At 47.6% G+C, this 19,045-nt stretch overlaps 2 protein-coding genes across 2 annotated transcripts in view; both read right to left on the minus strand.

Moving 5' to 3' along the window:
- Positions 1 to 335: 335 nt before the first annotated feature.
- GAPDH (glyceraldehyde-3-phosphate dehydrogenase) lies at positions 336 to 4,403 on the minus strand. Its single transcript, XM_006862661.1, has 11 exons — positions 4,381 to 4,403; positions 2,381 to 2,480; positions 2,196 to 2,302; positions 1,982 to 2,072; positions 1,764 to 1,879; positions 1,601 to 1,682; positions 1,257 to 1,408; positions 1,079 to 1,157; positions 897 to 980; positions 713 to 810; positions 336 to 601 (listed from the first exon to the last, which is right to left on the minus strand). Exons 1-11 carry the CDS (start codon positions 4,401 to 4,403, stop codon positions 532 to 534), a joined length of 1,002 nt encoding a protein of 333 aa, XP_006862723.1. The 3' UTR covers positions 336 to 531.
- Positions 4,404 to 10,922: 6,519 nt separating this feature from the next.
- The window catches only part of NCAPD2 (non-SMC condensin I complex, subunit D2), a 35,022-nt gene continuing 26,899 nt past the window's right edge, over positions 10,923 to 19,045 (minus strand). Inside the window, exons 13-31 of the mRNA XM_006862662.1 lie at positions 18,803 to 18,927; positions 18,171 to 18,407; positions 17,742 to 17,916; positions 17,353 to 17,437; positions 15,770 to 15,903; positions 15,333 to 15,465; positions 15,150 to 15,234; positions 14,905 to 15,072; positions 14,402 to 14,571; positions 13,707 to 13,818; positions 13,511 to 13,634; positions 13,275 to 13,430; positions 12,794 to 12,971; positions 12,618 to 12,712; positions 12,149 to 12,229; positions 11,807 to 11,990; positions 11,503 to 11,632; positions 11,252 to 11,407; positions 10,923 to 11,008 (exon numbers count right to left, since the gene is read on the minus strand). Coding sequence (XP_006862724.1) covers positions 10,923 to 11,008; positions 11,252 to 11,407; positions 11,503 to 11,632; positions 11,807 to 11,990; positions 12,149 to 12,229; positions 12,618 to 12,712; positions 12,794 to 12,971; positions 13,275 to 13,430; positions 13,511 to 13,634; positions 13,707 to 13,818; positions 14,402 to 14,571; positions 14,905 to 15,072; positions 15,150 to 15,234; positions 15,333 to 15,465; positions 15,770 to 15,903; positions 17,353 to 17,437; positions 17,742 to 17,916; positions 18,171 to 18,407; positions 18,803 to 18,927 — 2,614 coding nt within the window. The remainder of the gene's footprint in view (positions 11,009 to 11,251; positions 11,408 to 11,502; positions 11,633 to 11,806; positions 11,991 to 12,148; positions 12,230 to 12,617; positions 12,713 to 12,793; positions 12,972 to 13,274; positions 13,431 to 13,510; positions 13,635 to 13,706; positions 13,819 to 14,401; positions 14,572 to 14,904; positions 15,073 to 15,149; positions 15,235 to 15,332; positions 15,466 to 15,769; positions 15,904 to 17,352; positions 17,438 to 17,741; positions 17,917 to 18,170; positions 18,408 to 18,802; positions 18,928 to 19,045) is intronic.

Consider the following 19,045-nt stretch of genomic DNA (forward strand, 5'->3'; position numbering starts at 1 on the left):
AGGAACTTCCAGGGTAGACATCTAGAAAGGGGCTCATCAGATGATTAATCATGGAGCTTGACTGCTAGCAAGGAGTCTAGATTTGGAGTTCTTGAAGAAAATGGTTTTGACTTCTTAAACCTGGCTGTGCTGGCTTTCTGTCCAGGAAGTTTCTCCCTGACACGGGGTACCAAGGGCAAACATAACAGAGATATACCTTAATTTGTGCCTGGTGGTACACCAATTCCCTCTTGGTTTCCCTTAGCAAGATCTATTTCACCTTTATTTAGCCCAGCTTCCCTTGTAATATAAAGCCATGAATAAGATAAAATTGACAAAAGAGATGGCTGGATAGTGTACTTTATTGATGGTACATGACAAGACTGGGCTCTTTAGAGCCCCTCCCCTTCTCCAGGGGGTCTGGATGGAAACAGGATGGGAGTTTCTCAGTGTATAGGGGGATTATTACAGTTGGGGTAAGGACTCCCAGAGCAGCTGAGGGCCTCTCTCTTCCTCTAGTGCTGTTGCTGGGGCTGGTGGTCCAAGGGGCTCTTATTCTTTGGAGGCCATGTGGACCATAAGATCCACCACCCTGTTGCTATAGCCGAATTCATTGTCATACCTGGAAGAACAGAAGTAGGTAAGGGCTAGTTTTGTGAGCTAGCCACCAGAGGGCACCACACTTTCAAAAACACTTTCTCAAAAACAGTCCCCTGTCTGCCCAGTCACATACCAGGAAATAAGTTTGACAAAGTGGTCGTTGAGGGCAATGCCAGCCCCAGCATCAAAGGTGGAAGAGTGGGTGTCACTGTTAAAGTCACAAGAGACGACCTGGAAAAAAAAAAATAACCAAGAGTGGGAACCCTATCTTGCTAATGGGGGCCATGTGGGAACTAAGCTTCAGGTCCTCTCTGTACCTGGTCTTCAGTGTAACCCAGGATGCCTTTTAGGGGTCCATCTGATGCCTGCTTCACCACCTTCTTGATGTCATCGTATTTGGCCTAATACAGTAAAAATGAAATGGCTATTCCCATTCCAATCTCACCACAGCTTCACGGGGACACAAAGCCCCAGCCCACCAAAACCCAATCTAACATACAGCTTTCTCCAGGCGGCAGGTCAGGTCCACAACAGACACATTAGGAGTGGGGACACGGAAGGCCATGCCAGTGAGTTTCCTGTAGAGACGGGGAAACTGAGTCAGCACCTGTACCTCCTGGCTGTCTGCTCTCCCTTAGAGTTCCCCAAAGGCAGTAAAGCACAGCAGAGGATCTTACCCATTCAGTTCAGGGATGACCTTGCCCACAGCCTTGGCAGCACCAGTAGATGCAGGGATGATGTTCTGGGCAGCCCCACGGCCATCACGCCACAGTTTCCCAGAGGGGCCATCCACAGTCTTCTGGGTGGCAGTGATGGCATGGACTGTGGTCTAGAAAATAGAGGGAGTAAAGGCCCTGCAGAGGCTTCAACAATCATACCATCCCCCGCTTCAAGGCCTCCACAACCTTTAGGAGAAATTAGGAGAGAGTGACCCAAGCCAATCCCTTGGAATTCCAGAGTCCCACAGCCTGGTTCTAAGAACCTTTGGCATGAAATGAAGGCGCTATGGTCACTTTCTTACCATGAGTCCCTCCACAATGCCAAAATTATCATGGATGACCTTGGCCAGGGGGGCCAAACAGTTGGTGGTGCAGGAGGCATTGCTGTAAAGAGGAAGCACATTTAAGAAAAGGCATGTCCACCTCGTGGCACACTGCACTTCTGATTTCTTCTCTACTCCTCACCTGACAATCTTGAGCGAGTTGTCATACTTCTCATGGTTCACGCCCATCACAAACATGGGGGCATCAGCAGAAGGGGCAGAGATGATTACCCTTTTGGCACCACCCTTCAAGTGAGCCTGTGGACAATGAACAGTTACAAACCCAGGTTCTACCAGTCTTCCCACTGCACTGGATTCCCAGGGTTAGTCCCCTCCAGGCTTAACTTCTCTATCACTCACCCCAGCCTTCTCCAAGGTTGTGAAGACACCGGTGGACTCTACAACATATTCAGCACCAGCATCACCCCACTTGATGTTGGCGGGATCTCGCCTACAAAGCAGAAGGGAATAGAACCAAGTTCAGGGATGTGAAGTACCATGTATTCAACGTGATCCACCATATCCTTGTCTCTCCCCAAAACAAATTTCTTCTTGTCCCAATTTCCACACTTACTCCTGGAAGATAGAGATGGGCTTCCCATTGATGATAAGTTTCCCGTTCTCAGCCTTGACAGTGCCATTGAACTTGCCATGGGTGGAATCATACTGGAACATATATACCTAGGGAATAAGAGGGCATCAGGGGCCGCCCTTCAGCATGTTTCTGCCCTTCCCACCAGCTTCGTGGGCAGCACTTACCATGTAGTTGAGGTCAATGAAGGGGTCGTTGATGGCAACAACATCTACTTTGCCAGAGTTAAAAGCAGCCCTGGTGACCAGGCGCCCAATACGGCCAAATCTGAGGGTTAGTTAACAAGAGATGAGAAAAAATAAGAGTAGGGAATAGAAAGAATTTCCCTGGGAAGGAAAACAGCTCCAGGCCAACTCACCCAGTTAAAAAGGATAGAATATAACATTTTCCCATCTCTGTAACATCCTAAAAGAGCTCTGGTAGCGTAGTGGTTACGAGTTGGGCTGCGAACCTCAAGGTCAGCAGTTCGAAACCACTAGCCTTTCTGCTGGAGAAAGATGAGGCTTTCTACTCCTGTAAAGATTTACAGCCTCGGAAACCCTAATACAGGGTAGCTATGAGTTGGAACTGAGAGAAGGCACACAACTGAATATCCTAAATGATCTGAGTTTATGTATAGCAGGAAACTCTGCCAGACTAGCCTGGCATTATAGCACAGCCATAAAAGTGAAGGCTAGTATTCCGCTTCGGAGGTGATCAGGCTCGAAGGTTTGTGCAGAGCACTGTTGCTGCTACGCTGTCTAGCACATGGTATCCATACCCCCACCCCCCCCACTATCAGCGTCCAGGGAATGCTTGTTCCTGCCTGGCCCAACTTCAGGTCACACCCTCTAGGGAGAAAACACTTGTACACTCAGCAACACCAAGCTCAAAGGGCAGGAATTCAGGTTAGAAATCAACTGGACAGTGTATGCTCAGCTCTTCTCCAGGTCCCTCCTATCAAATGGTAAGAGACTGAGAAAGCAATTGCCTATCAACCTCCTAACTTCAGGGATCTAATTTGTTAGCTACGGTTCCTCCTAGCTCATTTTCAAACAAATTAGGAGGAGCAGCAACAGATGTGCATGGGAGAGAGGGAGAGGGGGTTGTGAATGGAAGAGTGGAGCCCAGGACCCCAGTTATGGAAAGGTCAGGCAGCTAAATTTAACTTCAGATTCGGCTTGAGAGTGGGGAGATCTGGTTTCTAGAAGATGGAATGAGAAGAAGGGCAGGATTCCCAAGACTCCCAAGACATCTAATCCTCCCAAGTGACCTTTACAACGCTGGCCTTTAGGGTTGGGTCACACTTAGGCAAAGATGAGGAGAGCCTGTGTGAGGAAGAGGCTTCTGCAGCAGAAGCCATCTTATGTGGTAATTTTTCCTAACTGCTCATGACTCAGCTCCCCCAGCGTCACGGCAGGACACAGCTACCTACCTACCACACCTCAAAAAACCACAAGAGGACACCCCAGCAACCTAGCAAAAACACCATCTTTGAGAAGAACATCTTAAGGGATGGTCTTGGGTTAATATGGTGAGGGTACTTATTCTGAGATCCAGCTCTTTGAAAGAAGAACGGGGAAGCTGGTTTACCAGATAAAGGTGACTCCACCCACCAAGGCAGGAGTGGCAGGGTTAGTCACAGGCTAGAAGAGGAAGACTTGGGCCAAGGGAGGTTTCCTAACGGTGGTTCATTCATTTCCTTCCCAGTTGCAACATGGCGACTGGGGTACCGCAAACCAAGCGTCCCCAGTGGGTGTGCACCGCGCTGGTCGCATCCAGAGGGGAGCTCGGGTGGGTGGAGGAGGGGCGCCTCGCCGGCCACGTGACCCCGCAGGGCGCGAAAGGGAAGAAAGGAGACCCAGCAGGGGGACTGGGGGTGGGAGTGTGTGTGTGCGCAGCCAAAGCTTTAAAGGCTGAAGGCCTCTCGGGTTTCCGGGCGGTGGTGCAGTGGAAGGCTCCAGAAGGCGCGTCCCCGTAGGGGCGGAGTTACAGGAGGTGCAACAGCTGATGGTGGGGGACACAGGGCCCATTGAAGCGGGAGCTTCCGCCAGATCAGGGCGCTGACCTTGAGTTCTCCTTGAGGAGGGCGCCCGGCCACCCCACCCGGGGATAGAGATCTACTGACGTAATTCGGTGGGGACCGGCCGGAGAGCGTAATGCTCCACCCCACCCACACCCTACTCACCCGTTGACTCCGACCTTCACCATCTTGTCTCAGGGATGCGGCTGCGGAAAAAGAGGAAGGTAAGCATCCGCGACTAAGCGGCGAACAGCCCGGGCCCACGCCTGCCCCTGCCTCCATTCTCATACTGTGCGGCTGCACGTCCGCGCACACCTGCAATGCGGAGGCCGGACCCCATCACATCCCCTACCCCGTAGCTGCCCATCCAAGCCCCCGTCCCTCCCCGTCCCTTCTGGGGACCATCCTTAAGCCTTTTGTCTAGCGGCCCTACGTTCCCTTTTTTACCTGGTACTGCAAGAGAAGCTGCGGCTGCCTGTCGAACGGGGAGGAGCAGAGAGCACAGGGGCAGGCTGCCTCCTTAATTTATAGAGATGGGGGTGGGCACACAGAAGGAGGGGTGTGAGGGAGCCAGTGACGCGGGCCCCGCCTCCCGTCCGGCCCACTCATTCCTGGCCCAAGGGCGCTGAGGCCTGAGCTACGTGCGCCCGTAAACCCTCGAGTAGCGGCGCCTCCCGGTCGGGCTAGCTCTTCTAGTCACGCGCACCGGGCTTGTGGACTTCGGATGGAAAGGGGAGAGGGGGCTAAGAGTGGCCTGATGCGGGAGGCGGTCGGTGGTGGAGCCCAGGACCGCACTGTGGGACTATGACTCAGGGATGGAGGCCCTGATGAAAACTGAGGACATCAGGGAGCCAGAGTTGCTGTCCGGATGAAACGAGAGGACTTTGGGGGGCTAGGTGGATGGAGATTTAGAGTAGAAGCCCAAAACGGCTTTCAGTTCCACGTTGCCACCCTGTCCCCCATCTTTCAAAGTCCGGAAAGGCGAGGAACCTCTCCTCGAGGTTCTTTGGTAGTGACACAGGAACAGCTGAGGAAAAGGCCTAGGAGGGGCAGCGTCGCCTTCTGGGGAGCCATTCCCAGCCCCCATTTCCTCCTCCACATCCCCTGGCTCCTAGCCTCTCTGGCCCTGGGGCCTGGGCTGGGAACTGGACGGTGGAGCCTGGAGAGGAAGGAGGCTCAGCAGAGGGCTTGAGGGGGAGGGTTCCTCACTGAAGGTCACCGTGTCCTGCAGCTTGGAGGCTGATAATTGGGACAGACAAACCGGGCCTTGTGTGCACCAGCTGTTCTCCCTGGCCGCGGCCTCCGGGGGACTGAGCTGGTGCAGACCAGAGGCCTCCTACAAAGTCGCTCCTGGGAACGTGAGGTCTATACCGCCCAGGCTGGAAGACTGCTCCTTTCTCCCCCACCTCCCCGAGCCGCGAGCGGGACGTGAGGGCGGAAGTCCCTCCCCATTCTGGGACGTGCAAGCCAGCCCGGGAGCCAGGGACTCCTCTTCACAGGTTGCTCGCCCATAGATGGTTGGGGGCTGGGTGATGAGTCCAGAAAAGGGAAAAATGGGGTTAGAGGATCTTGGGCAGCTGTGGGAGCCCCTCCCAAACACATGAGGGAATGGAGGGCTTGGGTTTTCAGCTCTTGAATGAAACGAGGGCTCTGAGGTGGGTGGGGCAATGGAGCTTGCTCTTCAGCAGGTGCTGGGGAGGGGGATCCCCGGAGCTTTTTTGCTAGCTCAGTGTAACCTGAAACCAGCCCCCTGCCCTTCTAGCTGAAAGCCTGAGGCTAAGTTTAGCAGACCTTTGCTTGAAAGGCCCGGGAGCACGCTGTGTCCAGCACCTGCAGCCTCAGTCCCTCCCTTTCTGGAATTTCCCTGGCTCCTAGGGACCCCAGTGCTAAGGCTGCGTCCATGCCTGGCAGCCATCTGCATGGTTGGTGCCAGGCTTTTCACAAAGAGGGCACCTGATGATGAGAGGGGGTGGCAAGCAGCAGAGAGCTTTCTAGAGCTTGCGTGGGGGAAGTGCAGGGGCCGAGTTCCATTCCTGCCGAGGCTCCACCGGGTCCAGTACTCTTTCCCCACCCACGGCCCACCATGTTTCTTGGCTGCCTAAAGCACGACTCTTTTGCCTCATGCTTGTCATCTTTATTACTGTCCTTTGCCAAAAAATAAAAGAGGGAGCTTAGTACCCTGGGAATACTACTGACGCAGTCTGCTGTTGTCATGACAACAGAACCACTGATGTCATGACAGCAGACTCACTGCTGCGTTTCAGGTGCCTCTGTAGAGACCAGGCTTAGGGAGCCCGCATGCTTAGCAGTATGGCCTACACCTGAGGGGCTTCACCTCCTGCAAACCTTCCACATAGTGAGAAATCTCTGGTAGACAACTGGCCATGACCAGACCTTACATCAGGCTAGCCAGGTCAGTCACCTGAACTCACATGGGGGTGGAGTGGGGAGGGCAGACAGCAAGCAAACCAGCATGTGGTCCAGAGCAGGGTTGCTGGCATGGATTGTTGTTGGGGGCTGTCTTTTGCATTACATAATGTTCAACACATTCTCTGACCTCTACTCACTAGATGCTAGTAGCAATCCTTCCCCCAATTGTAACACCAAAAAATATCCCCAGATAGTGTCAAATGTCAAAAGGTTGAGAACTGCTGATATGGAGGGTAAACACTGGCATAATTCTCCACAGTGGTGCAATCTTGTCATGTGTGCAAGGTGGGGAGGCTGAGAAGGGAAAGATGGAGCATCAAGTTTGTCAGATCTTGAGAAAGGCACCAGAACTTCTGGATCCACCTTCGTTCTGGATTGACAACCCTCTATCTGCTGCTTGAATCTGGGCTAGTGTGAAAGATGAAATACAGACAAATTTAGAAAACATGCCTAAAAACACATAAACCTTTATCTACTGCTGATAGAATTAAACAATGGAATTAAATTATGGAAAATGGTATGGTGCTTCCTCAAAAAACTACAAGTACAACTATCTTATGATCCAGCAATCCCTCTCCTAGATATGTATCTGATATCTAATGAGACATGAACAGAAACATGCACACCTGTGTTCACTGCTGCATTATAGTAAACTACATGTCTACTAATGGATTAATGGATAAACAAAATATGGCATACATAAAATGGAATACTGTGCATTAAGTATACTATGGAGTGGCGCTGAGTTAATGTGCTGGACTACAAAGTTGGTTTGAACCACAAGGTCAGTGGTTCAAGGTTACCAACCACTCCTTAGAAACTCTATACAGGGTTGCTATGGGTCAGCACTGACTCAACGATACTTAACAATGCAGTCATAAAGAATAATGATGAGTTCTCAAAAATATATAACGGATAAATTTGGATATTATGCTAAGTGATATATGTCAATCACAAAAGGACAAATATTGGATGATCCTAATTTTTATGACAGGAATAGGTTTATAATCCAGAGATCAATGCTCATTGGTTGTTTCCAGGGATGGATGGGGGTTCACGCTCTAGACAGTGGTGGCTGTGTGCCTTGGAGTCGGTTCCGACTCATAGTGACCCCCCTGTACAGGGTTTCCGAAGCTGTAAATCTTTATGGGAGCAGAACGCCTCATCTTTCTCCCACAGAACAGCTGGTAGTTTTGAACTGCTGATCTTGTGGTTCACAACCTGATTTGTAACCAATACTTAGACACTTGTTATTTTAGGTGATGGGAAAGGTAGCATTAAAGGTGGGTGAAGTGCACACAATTGGTACAAAGGATGCCACTAAGAACTACAGAAGATAAAGACATTTTTGGTAAATAATAGGACATAAAGGGGCTTTAAAAAATTTGTGGAATAAATTTCATTCTAATTCATTTTTTCCACAGACTTTCTGAAGCCTGTCTTGTGGGTTCATACATACAATAAACCACAGGGCAACAGTTAGATACTTCTTAGACATTACCAAGTACCTTGCAAATTTGATTTTCTGGGTTTGAAGGCTTAGGATCAGTTTTGTGGCATAGGATAAATTGGTCAATTAGCATAATATGTTGTTGTTAAGTGCCATCAAGTCGGTTCCGACCCATAACCACCTTGTATAGTTTCCAAGGAGCGGCTGATGAGCTTGAACCACTGACCTTGTGGTTCAAACCAACTTTGCAGTCCCGTGCACTAACCCACAGCACCATACCATGACTCCCAGCATAATATACTTCATAAAATTTATATTCTACATTCTAGTTTGGTGAGCAGTGTCTAGGGTCTTAAAGCTTACTAGTGGCTATCCTAAGATACAGGTGTTGCTATTAAGTGCTGTCAGGTCTGTTCTGATTCATAGTGACCCTGTATAGGGTTTCCAAGGAGGGGCTGGTGGGTTTGAATCACCAATCTTGTGGTTAGCAGTCCAGTGCTTATCCTACAGTGTCACAGCAGGACTCCACTGGTCTGTATGCATTAGGAGCAAAAGAGAGAAGGAAACCAAAGACTCAGAGAAGAAACTAGTCTACAGAACTAAGAATCCACATAAACCACAGTCTCATTCAACCCTGAGAATAGAACTAGATGGTGCCCTGCTATTGCTGGCTATCACTAATGATCTTTCTGATCAGGGTCACAGTAGATGGATCCTGATAGAATGGAAGGAAAACATGGAACAGAGCTTAAATTCTTAAAAAGTCCACACTTCCTGGTCTGACTGAGACGGGAGGGGTTTCCTGACAATTGTCCTGAGATACTCTTTAAACATTGAACTGAAACTGATGTTCTTTGAACCTTGAGGTTACCTTTTAGCTAAATAGGAATGGCTCATAAAATAAATAGATTGTTTTTAGGTGCCAACAAGTTGGTAACGACCCATAGCGACCTTATGCACAGCAGAACAAAACACTGCCCGATCCTGGGCCAACCTCACTACTGTTGACACACTTGAGTCCATTGATGCTGCTACCTGGCCAATTCATCTCAATGGGGGTCTTCCTCTTTTTCTCTGACCCTCTACCTTACGAAACATGATATCCTTCTCCAGTGACTTGTCACTCCTGACAATACGTCCGAAGTATGCGAGACCAAATTTAGCCATCTTGGCCTGCAAGGAGCACTCTGGCTGCACTTCTTCCAAAACGGATCTATTGGTTCTTTTGGCAGCCCATGGCACTTTGAATATTCTCCCCCAACACCATAATTCAACAGCATCAATTCTTTTTCGGTCTTCTTTATTCACCGTCCAGCTCTTGCATGCATATGAGGTTAATGAAAATACCATGGCTTGGGTCAGGTGCACCTTAGTCCTCAAGCTGACATCTTTGCTCTTCAATACTTTCAAAAGGCCTTATGCAGCAGGTTTGCTTAATGCAATATATGTTGTTTGATTTCTTGACTGCTGTTTCTGTGAGTGTTGATAGTTGATCCAAGAAGAATGAAGTCCTTGACAACTTCAATCTTTTCTCCATTGATAAGAATGTTGTTTATTTGGTCCAGTGGTGAGGACTTTTGTTTTCTTTACATTGAGATGTAATCCATAACGAAGGGTATGCTCTTTGATCTTCATCAGTAAATGTTTTAAGTCCTCTTCACTTTCAGCAAGCAAGGTTGTATCATCTGCATATTGCAGGTTGTTAATGAGTCTTCCTCCAATCCTGAGGCCATGTTTTTCTTCATAGAACCCAGCTTCTCGGACTATTTGCTCAGCATACAGGTTAAATAAGTATGGTGAAAGAATACAACCTTGTCACACACCTTTTTTAATTTGAAAACGTTCAGTGTTCCCATGTTCTGTTCGAACAACTGCCACTTGGTCCAGGTACAGATTCCTCATGAGCACAATTAATTGTTCCGGAATACTCATATTTCACAATTTTGTCCATAGCTTGTCTTGATCCACACAATCAAAACCCTTTGCATAGTCAATAAAGCACAGGTAAACATCTTTCTGATATTCTCTGCTTTCAGTCAAGATCCATTGGATATCAGCAATGATATCCCTTGTTCCACGGCCTCCTCTGGACGTTCTATGTCAATGTATGATTGTAGCCGTTTCTGTATTACCTTTAGCAAAACTTTACTCGCATGGGCTATCAAAGAGATTGTCTGATTATTTCCTCATTCCGTTGGGTCACCTCTCTTTGGAATGGGCACAAATATTGATCTCTTCTAATCAGTTGGCCAGATAGTTGTCTTCCAAATTTCTTGGCAGAGATGAGTGAGTATCTCACTCATGGAAAAAAATTTTTTAATTCCATTTTTCAAGGAACTTTTTGAAGCCCCCTCGTATAACCCATGAGTACTGTGCTCCTTTAAAAAATCATGAGACCATGCGGTCAACAATTACTCTAAAGCAAATATGAGAAAGTAAGGCAGTCAGAAAAACTAGATTATCAATATTGATACACTGTAAAAAATATAATCAGTGTTACTGAATAATTTATGTAGAAATTGTTAAATAGGAGCCTGATTTGCTGTGTAAGTTCACTGAAGATGGAACAAAATATTACTTAAAAAGAATTAAAAGTACATAAAAACATTTATTCATTAGAAAAGGAGATTGGCGAACATAGTACAGAGTGAGAGCAGCCCAATTCAGTTCAGTTAGTCTAGTTTAAGAGAAATGCTTTCTATTATAAAGATCATTTATGTATTAAAAACAAGGTGACAGGCAAACAGATACTTTACAAGGAGAAAAAGATTCAGGTGGCCCCACGGATCCCTGCACAGCAGGGGTGGGAACAGGGCAAGATGACCTCCTAGGACCTGTGCCTGCGAGCTGATGCTCGGCGGATGGGGGTTGTTTTCTTGGGTGTCTCGTCTTCTGTCATCTCAGCTGAAAGATCTAGTGAATCAATTGAAGAAGTGAGAAAATATTGAGTACAAAGATGGTGAAAAATAGATTTTAGGGAACAAATGGGTCAACCCTAGACCAAATGATAGAGATTTAACCCAAACAGCACTAGAGGAAGACAATCATGGAGGAATGGGGTGAAGAGATAATTTATGCTTAATTGTGACCCAGTCATACCAGGCTCACCCTCCAAGCTATGTTTCTTCTAGCCAATTCCAAGAGGGAGTGTCATACCTTCCTCACTGGACTCATCACTCGAAAAGACAATTTTGGGTTTCTTTTTAGAAACTCGCTGCTGGGTGTTTGGATGCCGACGGGTAGTACGGCGGGTCTCAGGTGTCACAAAGTCATTGTTGGAGGTAGCAGAAGCCAGATGCTGTTGCCTAGAGACTAAAAAAGCCGGGGAACAGGAGTTAAATAAACACATCAATAAAAAGTATAAGAGAACGTATACCTCTTTCCACCCATGAGGCTGCCTCACATACCAGTGGATTGTTTCTTGGTGGTTGATGGGGCTCTCTGGCTGCCACCCTGGCCAACCTCAAGCTCCTCTACTGCATCCAATCCTCTAGTATGACACACCCGAAGTTTTTGCTCAAATTCATCTATTATAGCCTGGAGGGAAAAAAAGGATATTAAGAGCAGGTTTAGCAACATAGTTATCCCTAAGATTAAAAAGAAACAGGAATTAGAGACAGAAAGATGTATCTCAGGCCACTTTGGTAACGTGGTTGCAATCAAGCTAGGGACAAGAAAGATAATAATGCTTAGGAAAAGTGGTCCACTCACCTTGCCCTCGGGTTTGGTCCACCTCCGTAGCTTGCCCACAACCAACAAAAAAGCACTAAAGATGGCTGAATCTGACAGCTTGTCTCCAAAGCAATCAAAATTGTCAAGCATCTTTCGGAGGCCTCGCTCAGTGAGCGGCAACTGTGACACACAGTAGGCCAGGTCCCGGTATTGTCTCTCAGTTCTGCAGGTGAAAAGGGCTTTGTGAGGAACAGGGACATTCAGAGAGCAAAGGTCCACCCTTTCTCTCCAGTTCCCTGCAGCGGGATACCACTAGGGGGCGGGGAGTCTCTTTCCTGCTGGCCCCCAGGTAGCAGAAAGAACTCAGGTGTGGCAATGTACCGGGCTGTGCGGAATCGTTGACATAGCTTCTCCACCAGGCTCTCGGTCTGCTTGTCCTTGGTGATATAGGAGAGGAGCTGCCTGTAGAGGGGACAGGGAAGAGGTGTGATGGTCAAGGGCCAGCCCATTCACAGCCACATGTTTGCTCAGGACAAGAATCTTCTCTGCCTGTATCCCAGCTCCTTCTGCCCTTTACTCACACTCCACCCCCCACCCCCGCTTTAACCCTTCACTGTGAATGGAAACAGCTGCCATTTAGTGGGCATGCCTATCTGTCTGCCACAACTTAGAGACTTTATCACTTTATAGAGGAGAAAAGAGGCATGGCACAGAGGTTAAGTTATTGCTGAAGGCAATTAACAGTAGCTGAGCTAGAACTGAAATACAGGCTGATCTGATTCCTAACCCTGTGCTTTCCCACTGTGCTACATGGAAAATGTGCCCAAAGCCAAGGGAACGGTACTGGTACTTCATGATGGTGTGGAAAGGCTCTTCCTCCACCCCACCTTCAGGGTCTGAGAGGCGACTGATGATGTCTGGAAGGAGATTATACACTGCATTGCCCTGAAAGAGAGAGCCCTGTAAGGGATGAGGTCACTTCCAGATGCCTGCAGCAAGCTCGAAACTGCTGCTCTGCCTCTTCACCTTGTGGGAAAGCTCATTGAAGAAGTTCTTGGCCAGGGCCGCAATCTGAGGCTCCGGGTCGATGAGCAGCACTGCCATCTCACTGACTTGACCCTTCACCTTCACCATGTCCTTCAGGATCAGGTGGGTCATCACCATTCCAGCTGTTTTCCGCACTTGCTGAGCTGGGTCTCGGAGGCTAGGAAGGAAAGCTCAAGTTACTGGGACCAGGACCTGTGGTATACACAAACACCACAGCAGGAACCTATGATCCCATAAGGTGCCATTCCAAAACCAGAAAGATGGCTAGAGTTGAAAGCTGGAGTTGGGAAAAGAAATAAAGTTAATAGGCAAGGATTTAGACAAAGGATTGCTCCCTTTAGGGTCACAGTCAGCCAGGGACCCATACAGGCTAAGGATCAAGCAAGGATTAGGAGAGCAGTTGTAGTGATTCTCATACTGACTTAACTACCAACTCCCAGGGTGCTAAGGGGCCCCTTACCGAGCATACAGATGAGGTGTCCAGGGGTCCACCAGGTTGGGAAATCGGATGGCCAGATCCCCTGTGACAACCATGAGGTTAGACCGGACAACAGGCAGTGAGGACTTTTCTAGCATGGTGAACAGAAGACGAAGCTGGGAGTCACAGAAAGTGGCACTAGGGACAAAGAGAGGATCATCAGGGAAACAACATCACCTCCATGCTCCTGAGCAGGCAGTGCCAGTTCCAGGGCCTACCTGATCATGCAGAACTTGCCAAGGGCCAATGAAGCAGCTGCAGAGAGGTCTGGGTTGCTGTAGAGACCAGGGTTGTTGCAGACTTTAAGCAGAAGTGGAACAATGGCAGCCAGTACCTGTTTGCCTGTTGGAATACCAACTGTGAGTGTGCAACAGGATATCCCAGGTGGGGAGAAGGTAACTCAGCAATTCTTACCATCCAACAGTTCCATCTCACAGATGCTACGGATTAGTTCTGCCTCCGTGTCATCAGCAGTAGCTCCAACCAGTCCCAGCTCCTCCTCCATGGTGGTCTCAGAATTTGTATTCTGAAGAGAGAAGCAGGGAATCATGGGTAAACAAAGCATTTCTGAATCCAACCTATACGCCATTTTGCCCAACATGAATGGATCTGGCTAAAAGGCAAGTTCTGTAATACTACTCATAGAATTGCCAAATGGTGTCTATAAAGAGAAAGGATTCCTGACTTAGAGAACTAGGTCCCCTTGTATTTGTTTTTAAGTTTCCAAACAGGTTTTTACATGTCTTTTTCACTCATTCCCATGTTGTTATTATTTTTGTTAAGTGCTGTTGAGTCAGTTCTGACCCATAGTGATCCTGTATAGGATTTCCAAGGAGCAGCTGGTAAGTTTGAACCAATGACCTTGAGGTTCAAAGCAACTTTGCAGTCCAGTGCATTAACCCACAGCTCCACACCAGGACTCCCTCACTCCCATAGAACATATAATTTCCTGTATATAGTAAATGGACACGATCACAGCAGACAATAGGCAGATTCTTCATCACTCCATTTGAAAGAGACGTTGAGACCCCTAGACAGAAACGTGAATAACCGAAAACAAATATGGGAAATAGTTTGAAAATGTACACAAATGCCCATGCTTCACTCACCTTCTCCTTTGAGCCTTTAGTCTTGTGCTCCTGCTCTTCCCGAAGGACTCGGCGCCGACACATCTCTCCACTCACTGCCTGTTCCAAATGGACCAACTGCTGCAGAGCCACATCCCCAGCCAGCGACAGCAAGTTCATTAGCAGGTAAGTGGGGAGCATAGGGGTCTCTTCTGGAGAAGGTGGAGAGGGAAGACAGGGAGAAAAAGACATAGGCAAGTCTTGCAGGTGCCTGAATCCTGTTTTTACTGATGTTCCCCTTGATGAGGTACTATTCAAATTAGTACAAAAGCAAGAAATAGGGGTGGGGTGGGGATAGGGAGACGGTGGTGGTAACTAGTCCAGTTACAGTGATAAAAAGGGAAGTCCTTTCCGCTGTACTTGGGTTGAGGGGATGAAGGAATGAAGGGTTGTTGTAATGAGTGGCAGTAATGGCAGTGACTTCTGGCCCAGCAGGAACAGTGACCAAATGGGCTGCCTCCAGTGGGTCCACTAGCCCAACTTACTCAGGTCCTCTTGTGAGAGGCTCCTCTCCTCCAGCTTCTCCAGGGCCTGTTTTGCACAACTCTGCAATATCTGGGCACAGATCATCTCAGGACCCTCTGCCAGCTGGTAAATGAGGGTCACGGCCACTTCTTTGAAAGGGATCCAAAGTGGGTCTTGGTGGACAAAGCCTGTATAGGACAATGGAGAAGTTGTCCACTGCAGAGAAAGGGTCCAGTTCTGCCCAAGGCCTTTCTTAATACCTCACCTTTTGTGACCATCTCCCGCAGTCGATCAAACAACCTGTGTTCCTGAGGTAGCCGGAAAGGAGGGTGACGTTTCCCCAGTGAGGGCTGTAGAGAACATGAAGGTAAGACACGACATGGATGTATATAGAAGATGGACAAGAGGATCTCCATTCTCCTTAGTGTGGACAAAACCATCCACATACCTTTCTCCTGTCAGAGATGTTGGTAATGGCATGGCACACCTGTTGGGCCAACCGGTAATCCTGTGGAGACTTCTCTTCCAGCCCTATGCTTATCAGTGTGTCTAAATTGCTTCCCACAATTTCCGGCTTTCCTCTAGAAGAAAGAAGACATAGACTTAAAGCCAGTCATGAAACCAATAGACAGGATTCTGGGTGGGGACAGTGTTAATGTGGGTGAGCACCAGCGCCCAATGCAGGGCTTCTAGGGTCTCACAGCTATAGTGAAGTTCTGACACAGGGTCGGCCCCTCTGAGTCCCTCCTGCTCTGCAGAATCTTGCTATTTTTACTAGGCATGGGGTGAAGGCTGATACTTTTCACTGTTTTCAGTTTATGTAGCTCAACTAGAGCTTGACTACTATTCCTGAAGGAAGAGGAACCTTCCCTGACCTTCCTTCACCTTGCCATCATCCCCAGAAGCATGACAGAGCAACAGCGCTCCAGAGGTGAGCAGGGGACCTTCTCGGTTGCACGCTCCCACAGCAGCTGGGTCACTGCTGGCTTCAATTCATCCTTCTGCACAAACTCACAGAGCTGAAGAGAAAAGAAAAAGGGGTCAGACCAATTTAAAGGGGAAAAGCAACAAGTCTCCCTATTCTTAGTCCATCTCTCTGAAGAGATTTTTGAGAACCTCCAGAGGATGAAAGCAACACTTAGGAATGGAAAATGAGAAAGTGAAGCACAAATATGAAGTGGGAGATTTGAGGAGGAACTTTTCTACTTTCCTGCCTTAATACTACTTCTATTAAGATGGCTCAGTAAGACTGACCTTTTTAAGTTCCATCTGGATATAGTTCTGACTACATCCTAGGTGTATTTCTAATAGGGTTTCTTATTGCTGCCATAAGTCCAGTGTCTACAATGGATGCTATCATCCTTCCTTGCCTCTTCATTTTGCCAATGGTACCAACTTAAGTCACTTATGATTAGATTTCAGGCAATTTTTTATGAACCAGTCACTGAAGCCTATTCTTCCTTTCAAGTTTGTCTTCCTATCAAATCCAACTCCCTAGCTATCCCCAGTGCCCTGAGTCCAGCCTTGTCACTGCACACACAGAGCATGTGACAGAGCCATTCTTATCCGGAGCCTCCCATCTCCACCCAGATTGTGTGCTATTGATGCATCAGTCTCCCCACAAGGATCTATGTCATCTAGTCAGACCTGTGCTCGTCAGTTTGAAATGGTTCTCCTTAATCCAGGGTAAGTGCTCCCAAAATCTCAGGCTGGTTGTCAGCACCAGGCCCTTTCCTTTTCCCCAGTGAGGAGGAAAACGTGGCTGGCAGCAGTGTTCAGCACCATCTCCACCGTTTGTCCCCATAATTGAAATGCTTCAGAGCACATTTGTCTCACTATGATGTTGGAGTCTCTGGCTGATAAGGTTGTACTCCTTGACACTCATAAGACATTTAGAGACCTTAATAATTTAGTTCCAACCTACATTCCTAATGTTGTTATCATTACCAGATAACATTCGTAAGCCAGAATACAATATTCCTCTTGCTCTTTCTTGGCTTTCTGTCTGAAATGCTCTCCCATTTTTCTCTAACTCCGACTTACCCTTCAAAACACAACTCAAGGTTTAACACCTTTAGGAAGTATTCTTTAACCATTCTACGTCACTGCTCTCTTCCCTTCCCTGTATGCTTCGCCTGGCAGAGCAATTCAGAGTGTTCTGTGGATGCATTACTTGTGCTACTTATTCAGGCACTTAGATAGACATCTGCTGCATTTTTCTATAAATGCTTTGCTTTTTGACTACTAACTAGACTGTTGGTTCTTTTAAAAATTGAGAACTTGAAATAGTCTTATACAGCTTCATGGGGCTGAGTAAATCACTGAATACACAGTACTCACTAACACAAGGGGCATCAAAAAGTGTGTGGAAAAATATAACTTAAAGACAATGGAAAACATCCATGAACATTTTTAAACTCCATTGTACTTGTTGAATGAATAAAAAAAGAGAAAGTGAAGAGACTTACAATTTCCTCAAGACATTGAATGGTCCCAACTGAGGCATCCACTAGCAGCAAAGAGAGATTCTGGATCAAAGCCTGGGCCTTGGCTCTGTGAGAATACCAGACATCAAGGTTATTAACGTTTTCTCTAGCGCTCTCTCACTTTTCACAGCATTCCAGAAATCTAGAGATGGACTGATATAGAGCCCAAGTTGAACTTGGCAGGAATCTGGGCTATCAGGCTGTACAGGATAGGCATCACTTGAGGTTCAGCCCCTGCTTAAGCCCTGTTACAGACCTACTGTCCACAGATTCCTAACTCCTCTGAAAGGATGCCTCCCCTCCTTCAGAAAACTGGAAAAGTCCTGTGAGAAGCTGATCTCAAAGAAAGTCATCAGCAATGGCAAAAGTACCTGGCAGAGTCCCCTTTGGGGTTGAGGTAGAGCTGGCGGTAGGCATTAAGCACAGCTTCCCGGACCCCAGGCTCCTTAGACCAGATGAGAGGCAGCATGCGACGTACGCCTAGCAGGGCCTGAGGCACCCCAAACTGAGACACCATCACAAAGAACTCTATCACCTCCTGCACCACTGAGAACAGACACAAACAGCACCCATTTGCTTAGCAAAATACCCTCCCCAACACCAAGTGGGGTCCTTCCTCATCTTCCCAGGAAATGTTGACCCCTCCTATATTATAAATACCATAATGTATTAAAACATAGGAAGCTTCATGGGCTATACAAAGCAAGCCAAAAGAAAGAATCCCTGCCTTTAAAGGAGCAGACAAACGTCAATAAAATATGGACAATACCCAATTCTTACAGAAAGGGACCCCGGCCTACCTGTAGTTGTGTTTTCATACATCATCTTGCTGATAATGCCAATGGCCTCTGTAATCTTCAAAGAGAAGCTGTAGGCATCCTGCAGATACTGCACCAGCATCTCTTGCTTCACCAGCTCATTGTTTCCCCTGGATTTCTCAGACTCTAACATACTAGATTTATCCTGGCAGATAATCTGTTCTGGGCCCACGTTTGCAGACCCCTGGGGACTTTTCTCCTGTGTGGAAGCTGCTGTGCCTAGGAGTTAGAGAATTGCAGGATGTTTGCTGTTCAGAGAGGGGAGGTCCTGGTGGTGCAGTGGGTTAAGCACTGGGGAGACACATGGGGGGATCCAACAACTTTAAAACCTCCAGGGGATTTCCTTCTACAATAGGAAGGTATGAAATGAGAACCTATTTTAGACTATCTCAGCTCATTTCTCAAAGATTCTTGAAGAACTCTATAGTTTAAAACTATCTTTTTATACCCCAGGACTTTCCAGTTTAGACTCTTGTACTACTTCTACCCCACATCAGACATACTGCCAACTCTCCTCTGGCCTCTTTCAGCAGCAGGCTATTTACCCATAAAGTAAATGCTTAATAAATACTACTTGAAATGTTCAGTTTGTTGACTGCAGGAAAAGGATTTACCTTTGAAGATATTTCCTAAGAGATTCAATAACCTGGTCTCCTCTGACTCCTCTGGGTCCACAGGACTAAAGGGTTCAGACTCTTGGAAGTAGATTACAGCTTCTTGGGTGAGAATGATGGCCTGCCTGAAAGATCAACCAACCGACTACAGGTCAGCACACACAACAGTGTTCCCTGCAATTTTCTAGGAGGGAGGTTACCTCACAATTCCACCAAAACCCTACATCGGCTGCTCCGAAGCAA

Source organism: Chrysochloris asiatica, unplaced genomic scaffold (genome assembly GCF_000296735.1).
Source record: "Chrysochloris asiatica unplaced genomic scaffold, ChrAsi1.0 scaffold00050, whole genome shotgun sequence".
Taxonomy (NCBI): Eukaryota; Metazoa; Chordata; class Mammalia; order Afrosoricida; family Chrysochloridae; genus Chrysochloris; species Chrysochloris asiatica.